Source organism: Salvia hispanica, chromosome 1 (genome assembly GCF_029641045.1).
Source record: "Salvia hispanica isolate PSC_SH4W2 chromosome 1, Shi_PSC_v1, whole genome shotgun sequence".
Classification (NCBI taxonomy): Eukaryota; Viridiplantae; Streptophyta; class Magnoliopsida; order Lamiales; family Lamiaceae; genus Salvia; species Salvia hispanica.
Genome location: NC_142692.1, coordinates 63,079,023 through 63,105,838, shown reverse-complemented (window position 1 = coordinate 63,105,838; position 26,816 = coordinate 63,079,023). Strand labels below are relative to the sequence as shown.

The following is a 26,816-nucleotide window of genomic DNA, read 5'->3' as shown; positions in this document are numbered from 1 at the left end:
TAGATGTCATACTCACTCATTATGTTGCAGGAGCGCCTTCATTGTCGTATATGTTAGTGTATCTTTGGATTTCCGGTCTCACTAGGTTGAAATGACACCTAAACATCTTCATTATGTAACTAAGATTTCTTTCCAGTCTATTTGTATTGTAGGTTGCAGAAACTCTCTCTCGAAAAACCTTATCGTTTTGTTGGTTTACCACAACCAGATCCTCCGAAGTAGTGACCCCCAATTCGAACAATTTCTCCGTCCGAAGTGAGATAATTTTAATTTTTAATTAAAATATTAATACGGTTAAAACAAACTTTGTGAGTTGGCGTCACAACCCACTGATATAATGCTGGGGGGAGCGCCTCTCCTCTTCGCCATGAGGAGACGCTTGCAACACCGAATACTCATCTTGCCAAGACCTACCCATTTATGGTTCAATCGTTATTGATGTTTTTAGTAATTCCAATTGTTCGGAGGACATCAAAAAGAGTAGTTAATCGAATTAGAGATGTAATTTTGTTAATAAATCTAAGACTCGACTCCACATTAGTTTTATTATGTTCATGGCTAATTTTTATTTTTAGTTACGTGGATACACCAATAGCCAATTTTCTATAAAAATCCACTGACTAAGTGATTTAATGGCAATTAAAATAATACTCCTAATATAGTGAAGTTCATTACACTTGCTCCTTGATTTTTCAAATAAAGTAAGAAATCATTGAAAACATATTTTCAACATATACCGTAAGAGTATCCACATCTGTGCTCTTTGGCAAGAGTATGGAGATGGGCCCAGACCCACTTTTACTCTCCTCTCTTAGGCAAGAGCACAATACCCACATCCATGCTCTTCCGCAAGGACAAGCTCAAGGGTCCCACCATTCTATTATTCAATTTAAATACTTCAATTACTAAAAATATTTCAACAATATAAAAATACATTAACATATAAAAATACATAATTAAATCCTAAAAATAAAAATTACATAATTAAAATCCTAAAAAATAAAAATACATAATTAAAATTCTAGAAAATAAAAAAATACATAATTAAAATCCTACAAATTAAAAATTACATAATTAAAGACTAAAAAAATACCCCTGTGGAAGACTACAAATCTTCTATCCCCAATGTTCTTTGGAGACCCCGTATCATTGTCACATGTGTTGCAAGTTGGTCGGGAGTCATGTTAGACCTATCGGCCGCATTGAGTTGACCCAAGAGGGTCCACAACGAGTTGGTCGGGGGTTGAGGTGTCACAAAGGGAGAGGGTTCGGGGGTGGATGGAGTCGGGGCGCGACGGCGGTTGGCCATCGCCTTCTTCCTTCCTTGCGGCCGGCGGGAACTGCTCGGGCCAACATCGGAGCTACCCACCTCATCGGAGGCTCCGTCGGATAGGGCAACCGACCTCGACCGTTTGCTGGAGGAGCTGAAGGAGGATGCTACGCCTCCCTTATACTTTGGATGATGGCGCGACTCCTGCCAACAACCGAGGTACTTGAACGGTTTCAAGTTCAAGGATTGGTAGTTCGCCAAGGCGGCACTGATGATGTCGAGCTGGCTCTTGCCGCTCCCCGCCATCCGCTCTTCCTAGAGGTAATACCCCTGGAACTTTTGGATTTCGTCGTTGGCTTTGAATATGGCATTGCGCACCATACTCTCATTGCGCATGATGGTTCTAGCCGGCCGGTTTTCATTGTACCGACGAGAGACGCGCCACCAAAACCTATAGTCGATTTGGTTCGTGCCAACCTCGGGAACTTCGGAGATGATCAAAAAGGCTTGGAATAACACATCCATCTCCGCCGGAGTGTACGGGGTTCGGGTGCCACGAGGAGGAAGAGGAAGAGTAGGAGCAGTTTCAGAGCCGCCTGATCCGGGTTCGGGTGTCCACCCGTATTGCCCATCGGCGGATTCTTGGTCGTCCACTAGGTAAGGCCGGTACCCACCCGGAACTTGAGAACCTTGGGTTTGAGGAGGGGCCGAGAATTGCGTTTCCGGATTAGGGAATGACTCAGAGCCGAACCAATCGTGGTTCCAACCGCGGGAGCCGGAGGAGTTATCGCCAGAGCCGGTCATTTTTTTTATAGAGTGAAAGATTGAGAATTGATGAGAGAATTTACATGAGAATTTGTAGTGTGGTGTGAAATTTTTGGTGTGGAAGTGAGGGTATTTATAGATGAAAAATGTGAATTTTGGAAAAAAAATATAACAAAAAAAATTAAAAGTTGAAAGAAAACAGTTATAATTTTTTGGGAAGTGGGAAAATATTTTTTCTTTATTTATTTTTGATTTTTTAAATTAAAAACGAATTAAAAAAAAAATCTGAAAATGCTGACTGCTATGCCGTTGGCCAATCCTGTCACACCACGTTAGTGTGCTCTAATGATTTGTAATATAAATTATGAAAGATCACACATAAACTCTTTTATTCTTTGGTTTAACTAATTAATGAAAAAAGAATAAATAATAAAGACAAAAAAACAAATCAACATCTGTATAAATAAATTACTCAGAAGAAGACCGTGATCAAAAAAGTTTTATGTCTTCTTTTATTTGCATATTTTTGGGAGTAAGAGGGGTATTTGAGTAATTTTAGGATGCACACCAATCCCATGAGCTGTCTGAAGTCACCCCTTCGTCAATATCACGATGCTATCGATAATCGAAAATGGTACTAAACCAAAACAAAAGAACCCTAATTCGATAAAAACTGAAATTAGTAAAGAAATTGGAAAAGAGTTTTCCCCAAAAGCTTCAACTCTATCAACGTTCTCCACTCTCTTCCAGATTTTACCCCCTAATTTATTGTACTCGTGACTAGATCTGCTCTCGCTCTCGCTCACCGGAATCCCTGAATATTTCGATTATACGCGTAACTACCACTTACTTTACATCTGATTGTGATGAAAACTGGATAATTTTGCTTTTATTCAGAGGGTTTTCCGATGGCGGATGCACTATCCGTGGTTCCGGCAGCTGTTCTCCGTAACCTCTCTGATAAGCTCTACGAGAAGCGGAAGAATGCTGCTTTGGAGGTGCACAATTTGCATATGCATATTATTTTACTTGCCCTTTTAGACTTTTGTTTGTGTCATTTGCCGTTTATCCTTCTGTTTATTTTGTTTTTCTTGGATCTAGGTGGAGGGGATAGTGAAACAATTAGCGATGTCCGGTGATCATGATAAGATCACTGCACTGATCAATTTGCTGACTAATGAATATACCTACTCGCCCCAAGCGAATCATCGTAAAGTATGTTTTTAGGCTTTATTCATTTAGCTTTTCCATATCTACTTATTGAAGTATCTGAAAGTTCCAAATTGATGTAATGCGTTGTGCTGGTGGAGAATTTTGCTTTGCTCATTTTCTTGCTTACCTGTTCTTTTTGGGTTTAGGGAGGTTTGATAGGATTGGCAGCAGCAACAGTGGGTTTGACTACAGAAGCTGCACAGCATCTTGATGTAAGAATGCCACCTTGATTTTTGTCCTTTTTTCTTGTGGCTGTGTTATTATGTAGCCTTCAAAAAGTTGATCAATGGCTTTATATTTTTCCTGATATATGTTCAAATCAGTGGTTTGGACAGTTTTCAATTGGTAAATAGAAAATTTATGGTTTGATGTATATCCTATGAGTGTTCAGGGTAAAGAAATAACACTATTGACACAATGCATTGGCTGGACATAGTGGAGCTAACACTACCTATACCTATGTCTAGAAGAACTTTTAGCTCTTGCTATATGGACCCCAGTGATATGTTAGATTACTTATTGCAAAACATGGTGTGATGTTAACCATTCCTTGTATATATTTGAGGATTATGTTTGAAGTTTGTATGTCTGTGGCCCTAAGAGAAGGATACTTGTCTACTTGATTATGTGTTTATGATTCTTTGACAATGGTGTAAGCTGAATTGCATCTTTAGAAGATGCAGAACAATACTATAATTATTAACTATGAGAACTGTTGTTTTGTAACTCTGTATCTGTATGCATACTGTATGTTCCTTGTTAGAACTTGTTGTGACATTTTCTAAGAGGAAATGATATTTATATATTTCTGATATTATTTTCTGTATCATTTATGTATAGCTGTTTCTGCATTCCCTGCCTGTAGTTTACTTCCAATTTTTTATCAGCAAAATATATTGGGGTTGTCCCAGTAAACTTTGTATTTGATTCATTTATTTCTCTTTTGGGGTCAAAGCAAATTGTTCCACCAGTCCTGAACTCCTTCGCCGATCAAGATAGCAGAGTTCGTTATTACGCTTGTGAAGCTCTGTATAACATTGCAAAGGTGGGTAAAAGGATCTCTGCTGTACTCATTTCCTTTTATTCATCTTGGATTCATTATTGGTAATTTGCAGGTTGTCAGAGGCGATTTTATAGTGTTCTTCAACCAGATATTTGATGCACTGTGTAAGCTCTCAGCAGATTCAGATGCCAATGTACAGAGTGCTGCTCATCTCTTAGATAGACTTGTGAAGGTGTAGATTTCTTGTATCCTTAAATTAAAGATGGTAAGATATTAATTAATGCTTCAAAGAGTAATTATTGTTCCTTTTTGTTTGGCTTTGTTTGATTGCAGGACATAGTCACTGAGAGTGATCAATTTAGGTCTGTCATCTAATTGTTCATGTCTCTTTATCTGTTTTTAGTAATCGATTCTGTAGTTGATCTCTAATGTAACAATTTATTTAACTTGGCACTAATTCTTCTTCAACATGACACAGCATCGAAGAATTCATACCTTTGTTGAGAGAACGAATGAACGTCTTGAACCCTTATGTCCGTCAATTTTTGGTTGGCTGGATTACTGTTCTAGATAGCGTTCCTGATATTGATATGCTAGGTTTCCTTCCAGATTTTCTTGATGGTGGGTGTCCGAGTCTGAGTTTTTATTTGCTCTATTGTTGTTGATGCTGTTATATTGCACATACTAATTATTGACAATGAAATTGTAGGCTTATTTAACATGCTGAGTGATTCCAGCCATGAAATAAGGCAACAAGCTGATTCAGCACTTTCTGAGTTTCTTCAAGAAATTAAGAACTCTCCAGTAAGACTTATGCTACTTATGACTTGGCACAATTTGCATTCTTATATGTTTGTACAAACTAGATTTCTTAAGACAAGGAATAATTTTTTCCAAATATGGGTGCTGTAAACTACTACATCAGTAAGGTCATGGAAGTGAACCTTTTATCTCACCTATATGTTGGATTCACTAGTAAGTTGTTTTTAGTGTGCGCTCAGAACTTGTGATGCATGATGAATCAGTTATGGCAATTATTTATTGTTTATTTGATTAATTGTCAACTTAAGCAGATTTGTTATCTGGTAGATTTGAACTAACATATCTAATTGCTGTACAATAGCTTTAATAAGACGATGCAAATATTTTCTACAATTTTCTCTCTTATTTATTTTTTCGACTCTTACCCTAAGATTCAAACTGCAGAAAATCTTACCCGAAACTAGCTAAAATACACAATTATGACAACGCTTAATATGCAATATTGATGCCAAGTTGATGTAGGATATCTCTTAGTAACTTGATTGATTTTTTTTACAAAAGATCCATCTGGATAGGGATAAGAAACTTTAGCATATCAAGGAATTCTAAGTTCTAATATAACTATCAGTAGGCTGCTACAGGCATCATAATCTAATATATATATATTATCCTAATTATTGTCATTACAGGCACTCCCAAGATAATGTAACAGTAGAATTAGAAAAATATACTTTATCATGGAAAGGGCTACTTTCTCCCCCCCACCCCCCCAAAGAAGATGGACGTCCAAATCAAAGTACCTAACAAAGCAAGGACTGTGAAAATTTTGGGGAAGAATGTAAATCTGTAGAAGATATATATGGAATCATGGCTGTTAAACCAAACTAGAAGATATCAGTTTCGGTTCTGGATCTGAAAGCTTATGGTTCCCATGTTGGAATTGGATTTTCAAGCAATGTTGATTGCATTTGCTATTTTTTTTGGATCAAGTTGATATCAATTTTCTGACTGACGCCCTTATTGAAGTCTGTAGATTATGGCCGCATGGCTGAGATACTGGTGCAGAGGGCAGCTTCACCCGATGAATTTACTCGACTGACTGCTATTACCTGGGTATAGTGTATTCATGCACAAGATGATAGCATTACAGCTTGCTGATGACTTGATCAAAGTAAATATTATGCTGATCTTTCTGGATAAGTGTGAATGAGTTCTGCTTATTCTACTATGCAGATTACTGAGTTTGTAAAGCTTGGTGGAGACCAACTTGTTCCTCATTATGCTGATATTCTTGGTGCAATCTTACCTTGCATATCAGATAAGGAAGACAAGATCAGAGTTGTAAGTTCCTATTTGAGATGATCAAGTGCTTGTTTAGTTGTCTTACCCATGACTATTTCATATCCTCTCTTACTTGCCTCGCCTATACATTCTCATATACAATATTTTATGCTTCAATAGGCTTATAGATTTTTTTGTCAGGTTGCTCGCGAAACAAATGAAGAACTTCGAGGAATCCAAGCTGCTCCAGGTGTAGGATTTGATGTCGGAGCCATCCTTTCCGTAGCTAGGAGGTAATCATCTCCTTGGATTGAATGAACATTTAAGGCGACATCTATTTCATCTAGCTAGGCAGATTGATGCACCTTAGAAAATGTGAGAACTGAAAATAATGGTGCATTGATTTGCTTTTACCTTTAAGTGTTCCATTAGTCTGATTTGCTTTTACCTTTAAGTGTTCCATTAGTCTGCAATATCTCAAGCTGGGTATGCGGAATAGTAAATGTTACTTTTGGCCATGTTTATCAGGCACCTGTCTAGTGAATGGGAGGCTACACGAATTGAAGCATTGCATTGGATATCAACCCTATTAAATAGTCATCGGGAAGGGGTAATCAATAACCTTCCTTTAGTTATTCACTAGTTTGTTAATGTGATTATATTTTAGAATATGGATGAAATTGTTGTAGAATCTATTGACACAGTCAACACTTGCATAAAATTTGAATTATATATGCTTCCAAGTGTAGTAGATGGTTTCTTGTTGCGGAAAAACTATCTTGAAGCTAGCATAACATTGATGTTGGAACAAATGGTCATTCAGATGTCCTTTCGTAAAAACATTTGATTACACTAAGCTACAAAACATTCACATCTGTATCATAGGTCTACTTAGAGTATGTACTCTAATAATGTTTTTTGCATCTATATTATACAGTGGCTTATATGTTTAGCCCTGTTTAGAGTTTCTGTCTGGGCTTTATTGCTTGCTATGTAGTGGCTTCTAGTATGTTGGGAGATTGGGGTTTGCTCTATTAATGAGTTTAATTGATAAACAATCTGTCCAGATAATTATGGTGTCTTTGAGGTGGATTTTAGCTTTTTGAGGGTTTTAGTTGGGAAAAAGGTTTTGATCTTGGGATTTTGATTATTGCTGGTGTTGGTATGACCCAATCATCACAGCCACCAAAAGAATGCACTGTAAAATGTTTGACTTCTCAATAAGTTGGTCTAGAGATTTGACTCTCGGATATACTGTATCTTAGATACACACTGTCATTTGTGTCTTGTAACTGAGTTATTTTTTCTTTCTTTTTCATTATATCACTATATCCGAAATGATTTAAGGGTTCAATACAGTACATAAATAAGTTGACTATGTTTAAAAAAAAGTGCATTCCTTTCAAAATTCAAACTGATTTTGCTTTTACCTTGCACTTTGTGATTTATGGCATGTTAACATTGAACTTTAGTTTGGCTGAACGTTTGGGTTTCACGAATATTGTTCTTCTCTTTTTATTGGAGCAGGTCTTATCATTCCTGAGCGATGTTTTTGAAACTCTTTTAAAGGCACTTTCAGATCCTTCTGATGAGGTAGGTATCTTCTTGCAATCCTGTAAGGGCCTGTTTTGTACGTGGGTTAGGTATGGATTGGGGCATTTAATCTATTCTAAACCTATGTTTTGTACTATGGATAATTTTTGGGAAAGCCCGACGGGCCTATCGAATTTTATCCAGGCCCGGCGTAAACAGTGCCAAATTCCACTGTTACTCTTGGGAAAAAAGTCCACCAAAAATTGTTGGATTATTCACTGTTTTAATAGGTTTCCTCTTTACCTTTCAATTTTTTCCCCTCCAATCTCTCTCTCTGCATCAGCGCCTTCAATTTCTTCCACTCCACTCTCTCTCTCTCTGCCATCAACAAACCATATTTGTTCTGTCTCTTGAGCACTCCTCTCCGTCAACATCTATTCCATGAACCTTGGACCTCTATTCCATGGCTGCCGTCGTTCGCCACCCAGCGATAGTGGCGGCGCCCGGCGTCGTTTGGTTTCGGACTCTATGCCCTCTGTATTATGCTGGAAAACATTGCAGGGGAGGGATTGGTGGAGTACTTGCTGTAAATCTAGATCCAAATTCATAATAATTTCTGCAATTTAGTCTTCTTGTAGTGGATTTCTGTATGTTTGGGGCATATTTGTTCTTCCGATTTTTGTATTTTGTTTTTTTTTTGTTTTGTCAAATTATGGATGAATTTCTAGGTTTGGTGTCGATGTGGTGTCGATTTCTATTTATTCAGATCATGAAACTCTCAATTTTGGAATTAGATTCTTGATTTTGGACTCAAACTCATCTTCAATACATAGATTTTCGATTCTGGAAGTATTCGTCGATTTTTGAGTTGTTGATTACATTCAAAATAATCAATATTTCTGGAAAATTATCCATGCTACAAAACAATATTAACATAAAAACCTAATCCAAGTTCTATCCTGCTTTAGGCCCGAAATTTTATCCCAGGTTCACTATCATGCTATATTCCAGTCCATGCTACAAAACGAGCCCTAATTATTTTATAAATGCTCTTTTTACGGTCTTTGACCAAGTGTGACCAGAGCTTTTAGAATATTTCAACTTTACAAGTAAAATTTGGAGCTTATTACCTGAGTCTTAGGCTCTTAGCTTAACTCTAAAGTTCATGAATTTTTTTGGATGAACTTAGTAAGGTGCTAATTATTGTAACTTTTTAGTTTCTAAACTTGTAGTAGGCATGCTTCTCACTTAAAGATGATCTGTGAGTGGAACTCATCTCTTATATGTAATATTTCCACTTTATTATGGGTTGGCTTTGAGAAGATATGACCTTATAATTGCTAAAATGGTTGATTCCCCAGTAAGGAAGTTCTGAGACTGCATGGTTTGACTGCTTTCTCTTCAGGTAGTGCTTTTGGTGCTTGAGGTCCATGCACGCATTGCCGAAGATGAGAAGCATTTCCACCAGCTCATTGTTTACTTAGTTCAAAATTTTCGGGATGACAACTCTCTCTTGGAGAAGTGAGTATTTAGCTTTGTGTGTGTAATTTTCCCCTTGCCACTCTCCCCATCCCCATTCTTTGTCTTTTCCTATTGGGTTGGTAAATGCTGAGGTATTTTTTGTAATAGTTTGTGTAATGGTAAGGTGCACTTTTTTTATGCAGACGGGGTGCTTTGATCATTCGTAGATTATGTGTGCTTTTAGACGCAGAAAGAGTTTATAGGAAGCTTTCAACTATACTTCAAGGAGAACCTGAATTGGATTTTGCGTCTATTATGGTTCAGGTATCATCTCTTTGTGCACCTATGGAGTGTTTGTCGTATTGTCTGATCAATTTATTTAACTATCCAATTTCCATTTCTTTATTTCTCTTTCAGGCTTTGAACTTGATTTTGCTTACTTCATCTGAGTTGGGTAACCTTCGTGACCTCCTGAAAAAAACCTTGTTTGATGCTGATGCAAAAGACTTGTTCCTTTCTGTATATGCTTCATGGTGCCATTCACCAATGGCTATTATAAGCCTTTGCCTATTAGCTCAGGTGAGGGCATGCGTTTGTGGTCTGGTGCTTCATCTTGTTCTTGCCCGAAGTTCCCCCTTACACCCTTTCCTTTACTAATGTTGCCTTGTGCTTGTGCTTCTTTTTGGTATCATTTACAGACCTATCATCATGCAAGTACTGTCATTCAAGCATTGGTTGAGGAAGATATTAATGTCAAGTTTTTAGTCCAATTGGATAAATTGATCCATCTTCTTGAGACTCCTACTTTTGCATATCTAAGGCTTCAGGTATGTTTACTCGATGTTCTCTTAGTAGATGAAATTCATGCATTGGTGTTCTCTTTGAGATGGATACCTGCATTTACTTGTTCAGTTACTAGTATTTATGTAGATATGTGGATCTAATCTCACTGCCTACTTATATTAATGGTTACTACACATGGTGTATTCATGGAAATTGTTTATCGAAACCTGCACTCATGTTTTAGAGAGCAAAATGTACTATTGTATGCAGTATTCACTATCACACTGTTTTATTCATACTCGCTGGTAACTCTTTAGGCCATATTCTACTCTATGTGAGGTCAACATACTCTTTAATACTAGGATCTATGGTGCTGATTACCATGAAAGATCCAATCTTTTTGTACGAGAAAAATAAAAGAATGTGATTGACATGTCAGTTCTCAGTTCTCACTTAAGTGATTGTGTGGCAATAGCACGTACATTCTACTCTGGGTTATCCTCGTGATACCCGGCACAGGCTCGTGAACGCATACGTCGTTGGTGCTCCAATCACAAGTAGATAGCAAATTGAAATAGAAAACCTGCATTATTAACTGAAGCAGTTTGGTAGTTCGTAATAAGAGATAGTCAATGAGCCTTTGAGAAATAAGATACTCCCCCCGTCCACAAAAAATAGTCCCATTTGTGGATGGCACGGGTTTTAATGAGGAATTTGTAAAGAATAGTCCCATTTGTGGATGACACGGGTTTTAATGAGGAATTTGTAAAATAAGAGAGGAGAAAAATTGGGTAAAATAGGAGAGGGGAGAAAAAGGGATAAAGTATGACTGAGAAACTTTCCATATTTCGAAATTGGACTATTTTTTGTGGACATTCCAAAATGGCAAAATGGGACTATTAGTTTGACAATTTTAAAGAAATTAGTTTGCACGACTTTTCTGTTGTTCTGTTTGAAATGTGCATCCAGAAGGCTACATGTGCATAGGAAAATGTTTAGAATAATGGGGAAACTGACTCCACCTTTAATCATGAACTATGGCTAACCCAGTTAAAATGGCCATATAGGATTATCGGTTTATACATATATGTATATACTATATACATTTATAGTTTGCATGACATTAACTTGGACTAGAGCTGCATTTACTTACCAAGTTACTTGTTAGAAGGCTCAGTTTCAGTGAAAGAGCAAATTGTCACTTGCAGAGAGGTGACAAGATTAAGCTTGAACACCGTGGGTCCAGAAATAGTTGTACTGTATTTATCATGTTTGTTATCTAGGTGATATTTCAAGACCCTTGTTTTTTCAGCTTGCCCCAGAATCTATTTATGCATACGCTGCATTACTATCATACTTAAAATTTAATGTTATTGCTGCATGTAGAAGTATAGAATCTATAGATGCATGGATGGTGTTGAATCTTATTAGTCTAAGAAAGCTATGCAAGAAGCTTAATTTGGCATGCATGATGCGATATCTTCTAGTATTAGTGAAAAGTCCATATTTTACCATCAAATTGAGATCTTGTTTTCTTGTTGCAGCTTCTTGAACCAGGAAGATATATATGGTTGTTGAAAGCATTGTATGGCCTCCTTATGCTCCTACCCCAGGTACGTGTTGTTGAAGCATTGACCACCGCTAGTAGTCACAGTATTGCGAAAATAATCACATATACTGATAAATTTAGATGCACAGATGATGTTGAATCCTAATAATTCAAACTAAACCATATAAGCAGCTTAATTTAGCATGCATGATGAGATATCTTCTACTGAAAGTTCTTTTTTACCATCTGATTGAGATCTTGCTCTCTTGTTGCAGTATCTAGTTAGAATTTTTGATGATTTGAGATGAAAAAAGCATGTCCCATCTCTAGGCACCTAGTTTTCAGTGAAATGATCCAACAGTTCAACCAGTTTGCCTGTATTACCTGACTCTCATTTGCTTATCATATTAAGGAACTCCGAGGATTTACCTGTTTAATTTGGAAATTCCTAAATATATATATTGTGGGGTAGGGGGATATAAACAAATTTCTGAAAGCATTTTAGAACTGGTTTTATACACAACAATTTTGTACTTATGTAACCTAAGCATGTGTGTTAGATAGAGTACTATGCTACCAAATGTGAGGAAAAGAGAGTATTTTATAATTTTCTGTGTTTTGAGTGTACAACCATCAGTTTAAATGAAAAAGCTCACTGATGTTACTTGTTAGTTGTTGTAAGCTAATTCTTTTGCTCACTGCAAACACTATTTGATGCTTCTCATTAGTTTTGCTTTATCCACTGATGCAGCAAAGTGTAGCATTCAAGATTCTCCGTACCCGATTAAAAACTGTGCCTCCGTATTCCTTCAGTGGTGAACAATTCAAGCGGTTGTCACCGGGGAAGGCTTTCACAGAAGTTAATCATGTTGGTGGATCACAAATTGCAGAGGATGGTGACGGAGATACAAGGAATGGTCATAACGGGATAAATTTTGCCTCATTGCTCAAGGACTTTGTCCGAGTCCAGGAGCAGCATCGTGCACATTCAAAGATGCAGTCGCAAGTTCGTTGCAGTTCATCATCCTCTAAGGTATGCCCTTCCCTACTTCCTTCATAGCATTATGTTTGGGTTGAAGATGTTAAAATGCACCTTCATATGTACACAATTTAGAGTCGAACTTTGGTAACTTAGTTTTTAGAGCTGAGATGCGGAGCTTCCCCTCGTTAGTAATGAAAGTAGTCATCTTCACTCGTTGTACGCAACTCATAACTGTCGGATGACTACATGAACAGGACATACAAAGACTGGAAGAAGCCAACGGTGCATTGGCAGTGCCAGATACAAACAAACCTCCTTCACGGACTTCTTCCCGTAGAAGTCCTGGGCAGTTGCAACTGTAATTGTTTTGCCGTGTTGTCAAAAATTTGTTATACAGTGGGTTTGAGCGTTGGAGCAGAGAGAGAGATCCAGCAGCAGAAATTGTAAATTGTATATTCTGGTAGCTTCTTTAATTGGAAACCATAAGGGTGGTGGGCATTGGGGTCTAGCAAAGCTATTTATTCTTTCTTTTCCCTTTCCTCTTCTTTTCTTCTCCTCAAGTGACAGATATACCCATGTGGTTCTGTTGTTTTTAATGAAAACCATGTGGGGCCAGATAGGTTATTTATTGAGTTTGTTTCATATTCTATCTTTGGTTCATGATTCATCTGCCACAAATTGTATAATAAGTACACTTCGCATCTCATTATATTTTAGTTTCTCCATTAGCGTTACCTGTTTGATTTTTTATGTTGATATAAAGACAGATTGAATATTTGAGGTGGAAACCCCCATCGTTTTGATTGGTTTTAGTATACTCGTAAAATTTTATGATGGCGGCTTAATGTCAGCAAAATTCAATTCAATTTTGGCCTCAACTTTGATATGATAGCGTCGATTAGTCTTGCATGCATTCGCATGTTTTTTCCCATGTATTTTGAACATTATTCGTGTGTGTGGTACATCTTTGTATTAAGTTCTAACTACGACTAATTCTAATTGAAAATACTATTTATCTAATCAAAATTTCATAAGAGAAAAAATATGGATTGGTGCGTGCGATTTTGAGATCACCAACTTTAAATTATAAACCAATCATTAATTTTTCACATATCCACGAAGAATATAATAAGGCACATTTAACGTCACTTGATTGTTCCATCAAACAAAGATGTGCATGTCCACTTATACGACAAAATCAATTTAAAATCCTTACTAGTATAATTCATTTTTCCAATTTTCATGTTAATATTTTAACTAGATCCTAAACCGTACACCTTATATATATTTCATCTATTTTAATTACTCTAAAATTCCATACATATTTTAAATTGTCATTATTTGTTATTTGAAACTAAAAGTTACTTCCTTTGTCCCAGCTAAAATAACATTAAGTCAATCCAAAATAAAATGACACATTTCTACTTAAAAAATAGTGTAATAATTTTATTTTTCAAATTAATACACTCAACTATTTCATTTTCTCAAATTAAAATGTTCAACTCTCTTTCTCTTCCATTTAATGCTGAAACCGAATTTTGAAAAAATAGAAATGAAGATGCTTTGCGATTGTGTAGTGTTATTCATTTTGTAACTATAGAAGAAAAATAAATTAATACTCTATCCGTCCCATTATAAGCGAGCCACTTTCTTTTTTTTGGGTGTCCCACAATAAGGAGTCATTTCCATTTTTAGCAAAAAATAATTAATTTCCTATCTTTTACTTTATTCTCCCATCGACTTTATTATTTCTTCACTTCTCTAGTTTTTCTTCTCTTTCATACTCTCTTCAGACAACTATTTAAATATCAATTTCTCAAATCTTGTGCTCAAAAGAAGCGTCTCATGTATGACGCAACAATACAAAAATACAAATTTTAAATAAAAAAGAAAAATGGTGATCTATGTGAACCCTTTTTCGGGATTGCATGTGTTACCAATCTATATATGGTAATTATATAGTACTTCATATATCCTTTAAAAATAAATACTCTTTCCATTTTGGCTTGTCCCACAAAAATAATTCATTTATATTTTTGATAACTTTTTTCACTTTAAGAGGCGAGTCCTATTTTCGACTAATAATACTTCAAACACTTTTTTTTTTCTATCTTTCTATTACTTTACCAATTGTACATTAAACATGTGTCATACCAAAAGTGGTTAATTTTATGAGACGAAGGGAGTAATTAAGAGACGTTGGATATAAATTTAGGGATGTCAATCGGGTCAGCCAGTCGGGTTTCGGGCCAACCCTTTCGGGTTACGGGTCAATCGAGTGCGGGCTAATCGGGTTGTGTTTTCTTTCGGGTTATATAAGTTCAACCCTGGCCCTAAAAGGTCGGGTTTCGGAATAGCCCAGCGGGTTAATTGGGTTGCTGCCGATAAAATTAACATGCGATCAATCTAATAAATAACGATGAAAATTAGTTATATATTCATAAAATGTAAAATATTTAATTAATATAAATTTAGGGATGTCAATCGGGTCAGCCAGTCGGGTTTCGGGCCAACCCTTTCGGGTTACGGGTCAATTGAGTGCGGGCTAATCGGGTTGTGTTTTCTTTCGGGTTATATAAGTTCAACCCTGGCCCTAAAAGGTCGGGTTTCGGAATAGCCCAGCGGGTTAATTGGGTTGCTGCCGATAAAATTAACATGCGATCAATCTAATAAATAACGATGTAAATTAGTTATATATTCATAAAATGTAAAATATTTAATTATGATAAATTCGAGATATATGCTTAAACTCAATCATAAACATGATCAAATACTAATATTTGAGATATTTCGTGAAATTTTAATGCATATTTTAGAAATTTAAATATTTTTTTTAGTGAATTTGAAGTTTATATATTATTTATCAATAATTGTATTAATAAAATTCAATATGTAATTTGTATATTTAAATAAAATTAAAAGATATTTTTTTAGTTATCTATATTATAAAATTAATCAATGAAATGTCGAATTAAGAGTTAAAAAATAGGATAATAGAAAATTTATCGAGTTTTCGGGTATGGCCTTAACGGATTGTGGGTTAATCGGGTGCGGGCTAATCAGGTTTTAATTTTATCAGACTAGAAATTTCCAACCCCAATCCTATAAATTTGACGGGCTATTCAGGCCAGCCCACGGGTTGCAGGCTACACTGACATCCGTAGTTATAATTACTAGTCTTTCCCAATGTAAATCACTTAAAAAAAAAGTTGGATTACCAACAGTTGGCAATCCTTCGTTAATTATTGCCAGAAAATAGCCGGCAGATTTGGCTGATTACCGACAGTTGGCAATCATGAGGTAATTATTGACAAAAAATTAATGTTGTCGGCAGATTTGGCTGATTACCAACAGAATTTTCGACGGAATCCCTATAGTCAGCAGCTTAAAAAAATTTATTGGCATAAATAACCGAGGCTGATTTTCCATTTTTTACCGACGGAAAAATAAGAATTACTGACTGTAAAATTAATATTTTTTTTATAATGAATGGTGTATTTATACATATGGTACGTGATTTTTTCAATATATAATGATTTTTAATCCTTATATCTATTGCTTTCTCCGTATCTCCTACAACAAATGTTATTTTATTCAATAAAACTGACCCTTTTTTAAAATATAATACATAGAAGTTAGTATTACTACTAATGATCGAATTATTAATTTGGATAAATTTGTAATCCTAATACACAACCATATATAGTTTAAAAAATATTAATGCAAACTCTCTTAAATATTTAAAGATCACAAGCGACATTAAGAATACGTGTGCAATAATGTCTTAAATACATTTTTTGTTATAGTGAAACTTTATTCCACGTAAATAAAAGTTGGACAAATACTTTATATTGATTTCCATCATTACTTATATACACACGTTAAAAATGAGGATTTAGGTGTTATCCATAATTCAGTTGTAAACTTTTCTCTAATATATAAGACAAGCAAGGATGAAAAGATTATTACTCATCATCTCTATTTCTCGAGAAAAAAAAACAAAAACGAGTTTCATCAACTAATTATGACGATGAAAATTGTGTTCCTTGTATTGCTTGTTCTAACTACTGGTATTTTTCTTCACCTATATCATCTTGCATTCATCCTCTCTCAAATATTTCATCTAACAAGCTAAATTTTCATACTACTATATTTCTCCTCATTAAGTTAAACGTGCTATTATATTAAATTAGGGGCATTCACTTTCATGAATAGATTTTTTCTTTTATTATTATGATTTCTTGAAATCCACATTTTTGTGAGATATGAATAAAGGAAAATTAGTTCAAAAGATAAGAGTTATCAAGAGTATTTTCATATACAAATTTGGATTCTTCCAAGTATGAAAGATTGACTTATATATATTTCTACTTTTATCATTTAAGGATAATCATAAAAATTGAATTGTGCTGTGAGATTGGTGGTAAAATATGAATTATTGCAGTGAATGTGAAGGCGCAAGAGGTAGGTGTAAAAGGGAAAGTATGCACCTATAAAAGCGAGAAATTTCGAGGAATATGTTTGAGCGATATAAAATGCACTGATGTTTGCAAGAAAGAGGGATTTGAGGGTGGCGATTGTGAAGGAGTCCGTCGTCGATGCTACTGCTACAATCGATGCTAAATTAACTACCTTAAATTACATACATACATGTGTGTAGTGTCAATGAATAACATACACTATTATGATTTGTAATAAGGTCCACCATAAATGCTTAACAAATATCTAGCTCTAAAATGAGCATATTTACTAGTTGTCGTACCTTTTTAAATTTGTTTTTGATTTGACAATTTGATGACGTACTACACTGGCATGTTTATAGAATATAATGGGATCCTCGAAAAATATTGAAAAACAATATATTATCAATTTTGCCTCAAATGCATAATTGAAGCTATGAAACTCAACAATAAACACATCAATCTACTAATCAAAAACTACAAAAATAACAAGTAATTTATCATGCAATCCTACGTTAAGTGGATATAAGACAAAAAATGGTTTAACAATACTCCATATTTTGCCATGATTTTATCACGAAATGAAAATTCAATTAATATGACATTTTTGGAAGAAATAATGCTGGAATGTCAAGAATTGTGCTAAATAGTGTTTTTATCAGCCGAACATTCACTCGACATTCCTTCATCTCCTTTCTCATTCTTCCAAATTAAAATTTCTACCTTACTTTGACTCCAAATTAATTTTCAAAAATATCTACCAAACCCCCAAGTGTGCACACAACACACAGAGGGGGAGGTTAATTGGTGAGATTTTGTAGAAGAGACGAAGAGCATTAATTTGTCATTGTAGATTGATCTGTACCTTCTGTGATAGATGGACCGTGGAAGGTTTATATAGGAAAGAGTAATTTTGCAAAAGTATTACTACTATTAATTTATTAGCTCATAATCTTTGCACAATACTTTATTCTTTTTATTGACTCTGTGTTAACAACTATATTATTTCGGCCGAGGAGTACGTCCAAGAAGGAAATTTCCAACCTACATGTCATCTTAAAATCTGACAATTGTAATTGTGAGATAAAATTATGATAAATAGAAAGTTGGGTGTATAGTCATATAAATATTTTGAATATATCAATTCATAAATTGTAGGTAGATATTGATTATATTTACAACCCAATAGCATAATAGTTTTTTCTCTTTTAAAGACGATCAATAATGGCTCCTCATTTATTTTTATAATAACTCGAATTCCCAACCTATCGAGTGGAGAAGAAACATTTTATCATCTAGGTTGCGCTTCATCACCACCAATAGCCATATATTTCTATGTATACATTATAGCTTTTACTTTATTCAAAATTGGATTTATATTTTTGTTTTTCAATATTTTTCGAAGATCCATTATATTAATAAACATTCCATTCTAGTACATCAACAAATTGTCAAATCAAAAACAATTTAAAAAAGGTACAAGAAGAAGTAAATATGCTCATGTTAGAGCTTGATATGTTAAGCATTTATGGTGGACTTATTAGTACAAAATATTACAAATCATAATACTGTATATTATTGATAGACACTACACACACGTGTGTGTGTGTAATTTAAGGAAGTTAATTTAGCATTGGTTGTAGCAGTAGCATCGACGACGGACTCCTTCACAATCACCACCCTCAAATCCCTCCTTCTTGCAAACATCAGTGCATTTTATATCGCTCAAACATATTCCTCGAAATTTCTCGCTTTTATAGGTGCATACTTTCCCTTTTACACCTACATCTTGCGCGTTCACATTCACTGCAATAATTCATATTTTACCACCAATCTCACAACACAATTTAATTTTTATGATTATCCTTGAATGATAAAAGTAGAAATATATATAAGTCAATCTTTTGTACTTGGAAGAATCCAAATTTGTATATGAAAATACTCTTGATAACTCTCATCTTTTGAACTAATTTTCCTTTATTCATATCTCACAAAAATGTGGATTTCAAGAAATCATAATAATAAAAGAAAAAATCTATTCATGAAAGTGAATGCCCCTAACTGAATAGAACATGCGACGATTTAATATTAATGGAATAACACGTTTAACTTAATGAGGAGAAATAGTCATAGTATGGCTTTTTAGCTAGTTAGATGAAATTTTTGATAGAGAATGACTGCAAGATGATGTTGGTGAAGAAAATACCAGTAGTGAGAACAAGCAATAGAAGGAACACAACTTTCATGGTCATAACTAATTAGATGAAAATCGTTTTTTTTTTCTCGAGAAAGAGAGATGATGAGTGATAATCTTTTCATCCTTGCGTGTCTTATATATTAGAGAAAAGTTCACAATTGAATTATAGATAACACCTAAATCCTCATTTTTCAAGTGTACGTGTTTATAAGTAATGGTGGAAATCAATATAAAGTATTTGTCCTAGTTTTTGTACGTGGAATAAAGTTACACTATAACAAAAAAAAAGTTTGTATTTATGTCAAATGTTATTTTATTCAATAAATTTGACTTGATCATTACCTTTGGAAATATAATTTAAAATTCAGTAATACTGCTAATGGATAATTAATTTTGATAAGTTCTTAATCAAAATATACAACCATATATAGTTTAAAAAATATATGTGCAAAATCTCTTCAATATTTAAGATCACAATTAAGAATAAGTGTGCAATAATGTCATAATTACATTTTTTTTTGTGAGGGTGAAACTTTATTCCACATACAAAAACTAGGACAAATACTTTATATTGATTTCCATCATTAATTCATTACTTGTATACACACGTTGCAAAATGAGGATTTAGGTGTTATCTATAATTTAATTGTGAACTTTTCTCTAATATATAAGACACGCAAGGATGAAAAGATTATCACTCATCATCTCTATTTCTCGAGAAAAATAAACTGAGTTTCATCTAATTAATTATGAGCATGAAAGTTGTGTTCCTTCTACTGCTTGTTCTCACTACTGGTATTTTTCTTCACCTGTATCATCTTACTTTCATTCTCTATCAAAAATTTCCTCCAACAGCAAGCTAAAAATTCACACTCTTCTATTAAGTTAAACGTGCTATTTTCTTTATAATCTATTTTAGTAGAGGTATAGTAATAATAATATTTGTCCCTAAATTATGATTTTTAGAATTTGTCCCTCCTACCTACTGGTAATATTAATTTGTGTTACGACATTGGTGGTAAAACATGAATTATTGCAGTGAATGTGAAGGCGCAAGAGGTAGGTGCAAAAGGAAAAGTATGCACCTATAAAAGCGAGAAGTTTCGAGGAATATGTTTGAACGATATAAAATGCGCTGATGTTTGCAAGAAAGAGGGATTTGAGGGTGGCGATTGTGAAGGAGTCCGTCGTCGATGCTACTGCTACAACCAATGCTAAATTTAATTACTACTGTAAATGACACATTTATGTAGTGTCTACCAATAATATACTACTATATGATTTGAAAAAAGTTCACCATAAATGCTTAACTAATATTTTGCTATAACTAATTTATAGTAATAACTAATAACTTTCAATTTCGTGTATTAAAATTATCAACACAAAGACATAATTGTATCAATACAACATGTAAATTTAAATATCAAACACAAAAATATAAGTTTATCAACACAGGAATATTGATAAATTTATGTCCTTATGTTGATATTTTTAACATACAAAATTGATATTAATTATTAATTATTACTATAAATTAATTAATATTTGATCACACAACAAACTATCACTATTCAACAAATTATTAGTAATTCTGAATTCATTATTAGCGGTGTGGGGGTAGATTAATGCAATATTAACTTTAATCATACACCAAATAAATCATACACCAAATAAATTAACTTTAATCATACCACGAAAAATATCAGCTTAACTGAAAAAGTTTTTTAACTTTTAAGGATGTAGCAATTGAATCAAAACGACGGCGTATTGTGGCACACCATAGTAGGGACTCCACTGCCATTCTTCTTCCTCACAATATTGTAAACTTCATCTTTTCTCAGTCTTTTCTCCCTCCATATTAAGTTCAAGAATTACACCGCACGGTCCCCTCTCCTCCACCGCCGGAGCCGGTCCTCTCCCCTCTACCGCCGGAGCCGGTCCCCTCTCCTCCACCACTATCTCTGCCGCCGCCATACGGAGGCGGTCGGATTAGGAGGCTGGTGAGCAATGACGGATCCAGGAAATAAGATACGTGGGGTCGACATTTTTCAAAATTTAATAATAAATATAATATTTAAAAAATATATTTTTAAAAAATGGGTATATTAGAACAATCTAAGTGTCATCAACTTATATTGTGAGCGATAATTAATTCAAACAATTATTTATATCTTCAAAATGTGTCATAGCTATTTCATTAGATAATAAAGATGAAAGCTCTAAGAACTTAAACGATTATATTGATTTATTCATTTATTAATATAAAATTTGGAGTGATCAGCTGATGGAATATTAAATCTTTATAGTAAAAATAACTAGAAATGGAAACTATTTAGTAGGAGTACTATTTTTTGAAAATAAAGTTTTAGAAAATTAAAAGAACAGAGAAATAGGATACAGTAAAATTTTAAACATTAAAACAACTATATCATTTTTTTATTATTAATTATTGTTGTAGGACCCACCATCCCCACCAAAAGTTGTCCCCCTCTCGCTCCAATTCCATTCTCTCTTCAACTTCTTCTTCCACAATATCCACAATATCAATGTAACTCTGTAAATGTATTCTCTCCCTTTTATATTTCAACCTCAATATTAGTAGAACTCCTTCTTCTTTCTCGTTTCTTACTCGTCAACATTCAGAGCTCCGATGATTGCGGCGGAATTTCAAAATGGTGGGGTCGACGGTAGTTTTTATGTTAAAATCCTAAGAATTTTCCGGCGCTTATCACCGGCGGTAGGGTCAGCGGTGGGGTCGGTCGACCCCACCCGACCCCACCTGCATCCGTCTCTGCTGGTGAGCTTTGTCGGCGGAATTGATCTCCGCGATGGCAGATACGATAATCAAAATCACTCTCTGTTTCGAACCTTGTACACGGTCCACGCCGACGACTTCTACCAGACCAACTGCCGCGGCGCCGACATCCGAAGGGGAGGGCCTAGGGAGCCATGGCATGACATCCACTGCAAGGTGGAGGGCGCCGCCGCGTGGTATGTGCTCTACAATTTCGAGCAGAGGTGGCGGAAGTAGGTGATGTACTTTTTATTAGCACTAAAAATACCTGCAAGTATACATGGTAGATCTAGTATAGCTAAAGGTCAGTACCGGGATATCGAACATGGGGAAGACAAACACAAAGTGTCTATCCTCTACTAAGACTCAATTACTATCTGGAAAAGCAGTAGGTTTTGGAAAACTTTTGAAAACTAAAAACAATAAAAAGCATATAACAACTAATTGCAAATAAAACGCAGAGATAATCGATAGAGATAAGGGAATCCCAGGGATGTGCGTTCACAGTTATGGTTATACAAGTTCCAAACTACAATACCCTAGCACAGTTATTACTTGGATAGAATGAGTCACCTAGCTTATGCTCATGCGATGCAAACGTTGATTACAAAATTAGGGTTGTCAATCCTAACACGTAACTCCATAAAGCTCCTAAGACCCTTGAAAAGTCCTACTCTCAATTAACAGTGCCGTTTTAAGGGAAGCTAACTGTAGTGTCTACTAAGTGAATCTAACTCGCTAGAACTCTGTCACAGTTATGAAGCAAGCTATATTAAATCATACAAGATTGTGTCACTCAATCATGCAACATCAAAACTACTTAGGGAAGAAACAAAGTAAAAACAAAACAGATATTAAATAGAAAATTGGAATTGTATAACCAAAGTCGTTACTAACACATCTCTAGAATCCTATGAGTTTAGTTACACATGATGAAATAAGCTAAACACATAGATTGAAGGGAAGACAATTTGAACATAAAACTAAAGCAAATAAAACCCGTAGGTTGAATCCTTGTCGTTCTTGATGTTCTTGAAATCCTTCTCCAACTCCTTGCACAAGTGAAGTACTCTAGCTCTTGATCTCTATGAATTATTTTGCAAGTAGAAGCTCTCTCTTTTTGATAAAGCTTGAGGTCTTATTTATATGGGAAAGCCAATCCTTGTTGTAGAAGGAAAAGATCTTCAAAATATGGTAAATCTTGGAGCAAATCTAGGGCATCTCGAATTCACCGCCTTTCTCTGGCGGGCCGCCGCACCTTGGCCGGCGGTCGCCGCGTTGGAGTCCAGAGAGTCTGTTTCCTCGGCGGCGGACCGCCGCACGACTTCCGGCGGTCGCCGGGCGAGACTTCTCTTCCAAGCATATTTTCCGAGGCAGAGTGCTGCATTGATCTGCCCGCCGGGCGCCTGCGGTCGCCGCACACGTCCGCGCCGGTCGCCGGTCGCCGTCTGACTCCAGATTTCCAGACTTTGCGTTTTGGCTCCCTTTTTCGGCTCAATTATGCACGGTTCTCACAAAACACGTCAAAAATACCAAAATAGACAAAATATGCAAATAATGGACGTGTAGAGTGACTTTGACATAAAAAACGGACCAAATAACGACCTTAAAATAGTGCCAAATCCGAGCGTATGAACTCCCCCAAACTTACATTTTTGTTTGTCCTCGAACAAAACAATAAAGACACAAGAATAGGCGCACGAAATGCACAAGGACTAGACGTCATAATTGCCTCAAAAGATGGAAGAATAGATTAAGCATGTATTAACGCAATCAAATCAAGCAAGGCTTATTAGTGCACTTTCATTACTAACTCGTGGAACACCTTGAATTTAAGCCCTCACATGTCGCAAACTTCCAAAGATGGGAAGTGTTCTCTCACTCTCGAAGTGTATAAAGGTAATGTGTATATAAGTACTCAAATCATGCATCATGCAAAGTCTGAAAGGTCTTTATCTTTGGTTGTAATGTAGGCTCTTTGGTAGGTGAAGAATATTTGACTAAAAAGTGATTAAAAATAAAAATATCCCAAGTAGAGTAAAGATAACTCCACTTTTCTAAACCCAAGACACTTTTAACACTTTATCTATTTTTCTCCTTCAACTCACTTTCCAATCCTTTGATTTTATTATTTTTTTTCTTTTCACAACCTTTCACACTTTTTCTTCTTCTTTTTTTTTCTTCTTTTTCTTTCTTACACATCCTTTCTTTTCTTTTCTAAGATTAAGCACATATTTGGAATTTTTCTAAATTTCACAACTTGTACTTTCTTTACATTAAGCACACTACTTTTATACTTTCACCTTATCTTTCCAATTCCTTTACAAAATAAGATAGTAAAAACTAACTAACCCAAGGAATTGTCCCCATTATGTTGGCTTCCAAAGAATAGGCTTAAAGGCTAAAAAATTGGCTCCAAAGGGAAAAATTTTGAAAATTTGAGAGGGTCGAAAATTTGGATAAAAGTAGGCTAGAAAAGATGGCCTAACATCCTCCTAAATCAACTTAAACACTATGTAGACTTAAGCAAGACTAGGAGCAAGTTCTAGAAACATATACATGCATGCATATAAATCACACAAGAATGAAATTTAGGCTCAAATCCTCACAAGGTATAAGCATGATTCAAAACGAACAAACAATTCACTAATTATGCACCTTTTCACCAAACCATCAAATCAAAACGTTAAGCCTTCATTTAAACATAGATAGAATGCAATATCATTGGCAACTCGATCTAAAGTGTGTCCCTAAGCATGCGTGTTTCTAAGTTCTTCATGTTAAGTTCACGACATGGATTCAAGAAAACATTTTTAGAACACAAAAATCACCTACGGGGTTTTGAAAAAAACAAAAGCAAAAACTTTAAAACAAAAAGAAAACCCTAAAACAAAAACCTAAACTCACGGTCCACCACTTCATCCCCACAAACTTATTTACAACAAAGTGTAAAATAAGTTTGTAGAGTCGGTAGGGACGTGAGTGAACTACTAAAAAGAAAACATACCTTGAATAATTTTGCGTAGAGGCCCGCCGCGGCATATCCGGCGGTCGCCGTGCAACAACAGATTGTTCCAGCGAGAATCTAGGCAAAGGTTGGGTAAGGTATCAACTAGAACCAAAACACAAGACTTTCCAAACACAAGTTGATAAGGGGACATACCTATGGGGCCCTTGTAGGCGGTGCGATATGCCCACAATGCGTCATCTAACCGAAGTACCCAATCCTTTCGGTTTACGCTCACCATCTTTTGAAGAACCGACTTGATTTCCCTGTTTGCTAACTCAGTTTTCCCATTCGCCTGAGGATGATAGGGCGAAGTAATTCTATGCTTGACTCCATATTTGTCCAACACGCTGTCTATTGTTGAAGTGAGATCCTCCATCACTAATAAGAGCACGGGGTGTATCAAATATGCAAAAGATGTTTTTTCTAACAAAAGCAGTGACAACTTTAGAATCGTTAGTTATGGTTGGAATCGCTTCCACCCATCTAGAAACATATTCTACTGCAAGTAAGATATATTGGTACTCTCCTGATTTTGGGAATGGTCCCATAAAATCTATCCCCCATACATCAAACAACTCTACCTCAATGATGGTATTCATAGGCATCTCCTTCTTCTTGGAAATTCCCCCCGTCCGTTGGCATTCATTGCATTGGAGAACAAAGCTAGCAGAGTCGCGAAAAATAGTAGGCCAATAGAACCCACTCTGCAAGATTTTTATCGCGGTTCTTTGCACACAAAAGTGGCCTCTAGTTGGAGACGAATGACACTTTTCAACTATAGCCGCCCAATCCTCTTGAGGGACACATCTCCTAAGGGCATCCACAATGGATGCCCTAGTGGAAGCCCTAGTGAGAGCCCTAGGGGTTGCCACGTCAGCATGCCCTATCTTTCTGCAATGGTGGAGCCCTAGTGCATGCCCTATCTCTTATCCACTTTTCATTTCAATTTTAAATCATTATTTTTTTAATTTGTTTTTAATTACTATAAATTATCAAAATATATTATTTCAAACACCACAAATGCAAAAAAAAAAAAAAAACTACATTACTTAATAGAAAAGTGGAACTACATCATACTTAGATTAAAAAAAAAACTACATTAAAACTAAAATACTAAAAAAAAAAGAAAAAACCAAACTAGTCATCTAAATTCAACCTCTGCGCCAAATTCTTGATCATATTCTTAGTCCTCTGTCGGGCTTCCAGATCGGTTTCTTCACGAAGGCTGTTTTAGGCGTCAAGTATAAACCTATACTCAACCACCTCGCGATAACCTCCGAACTCCTCGATCGCCCTGTCCATGAGCTGAACAGATGGAGCAGGCGCAGCCTGCGGGGGGGCCGCTGATCCAGACGCGCCCGCCTTCGCCTTCCCTTTGGCCTGGGCTTTGGCAGCCTTGGTACCAACGGGACGTCTAAAAGTAGACGTAGGTGTGCCGGAACTCCCTTCCGGCTCAGTGTTCAGATCCACAGGAGATGGGCCACTGCTCGTGTAATCGCCAGCGGCGGTGTTCTTCGTCCGCTTCGGAGCCGAGGATCCAACCGGTATCCCTCTGTTGAACTTCCCCTTGTCCTTCAAGATCAGCCAAACATTGTACAACTTGAACTGCCCGAACTGCTGTTGGTACTCGGACAACGACTTGTTGAGGACATCCTCCATGCTCTCACCACTAGCTCTTCCGTCCCTGTTCCTGTTGTAGATATAGCAGAAGTTGTTGACGTGGAGCTTGATCCGATCCCAACACTTGCGCAGCT

At 35.8% G+C, this 26,816-nt stretch overlaps 1 protein-coding gene across 1 annotated transcript; it reads left to right on the top strand.

Annotated features, from left to right (window-relative positions):
- Positions 1 to 2,675: 2,675 nt before the first annotated feature.
- On the top strand, positions 2,676 to 13,335 carry LOC125222672 (ARM repeat superfamily protein). The gene is made up of 20 exons (XM_089069142.1): positions 2,676 to 3,033; positions 3,137 to 3,250; positions 3,394 to 3,459; positions 4,203 to 4,292; positions 4,363 to 4,482; positions 4,584 to 4,612; positions 4,729 to 4,871; positions 4,960 to 5,054; positions 6,039 to 6,125; positions 6,246 to 6,353; positions 6,495 to 6,586; positions 6,822 to 6,903; positions 7,821 to 7,890; positions 9,236 to 9,347; positions 9,491 to 9,611; positions 9,705 to 9,866; positions 9,986 to 10,114; positions 11,615 to 11,683; positions 12,371 to 12,652; positions 12,856 to 13,335. The coding sequence occupies exons 1-20, from the start codon at positions 2,944 to 2,946 to the stop codon at positions 12,961 to 12,963; spliced, it is 2,169 nt and encodes a 722-aa protein (XP_088925268.1). The 5' UTR covers positions 2,676 to 2,943; the 3' UTR covers positions 12,964 to 13,335.
- The last annotated feature ends 13,481 nt before the right edge of the window (positions 13,336 to 26,816 follow it).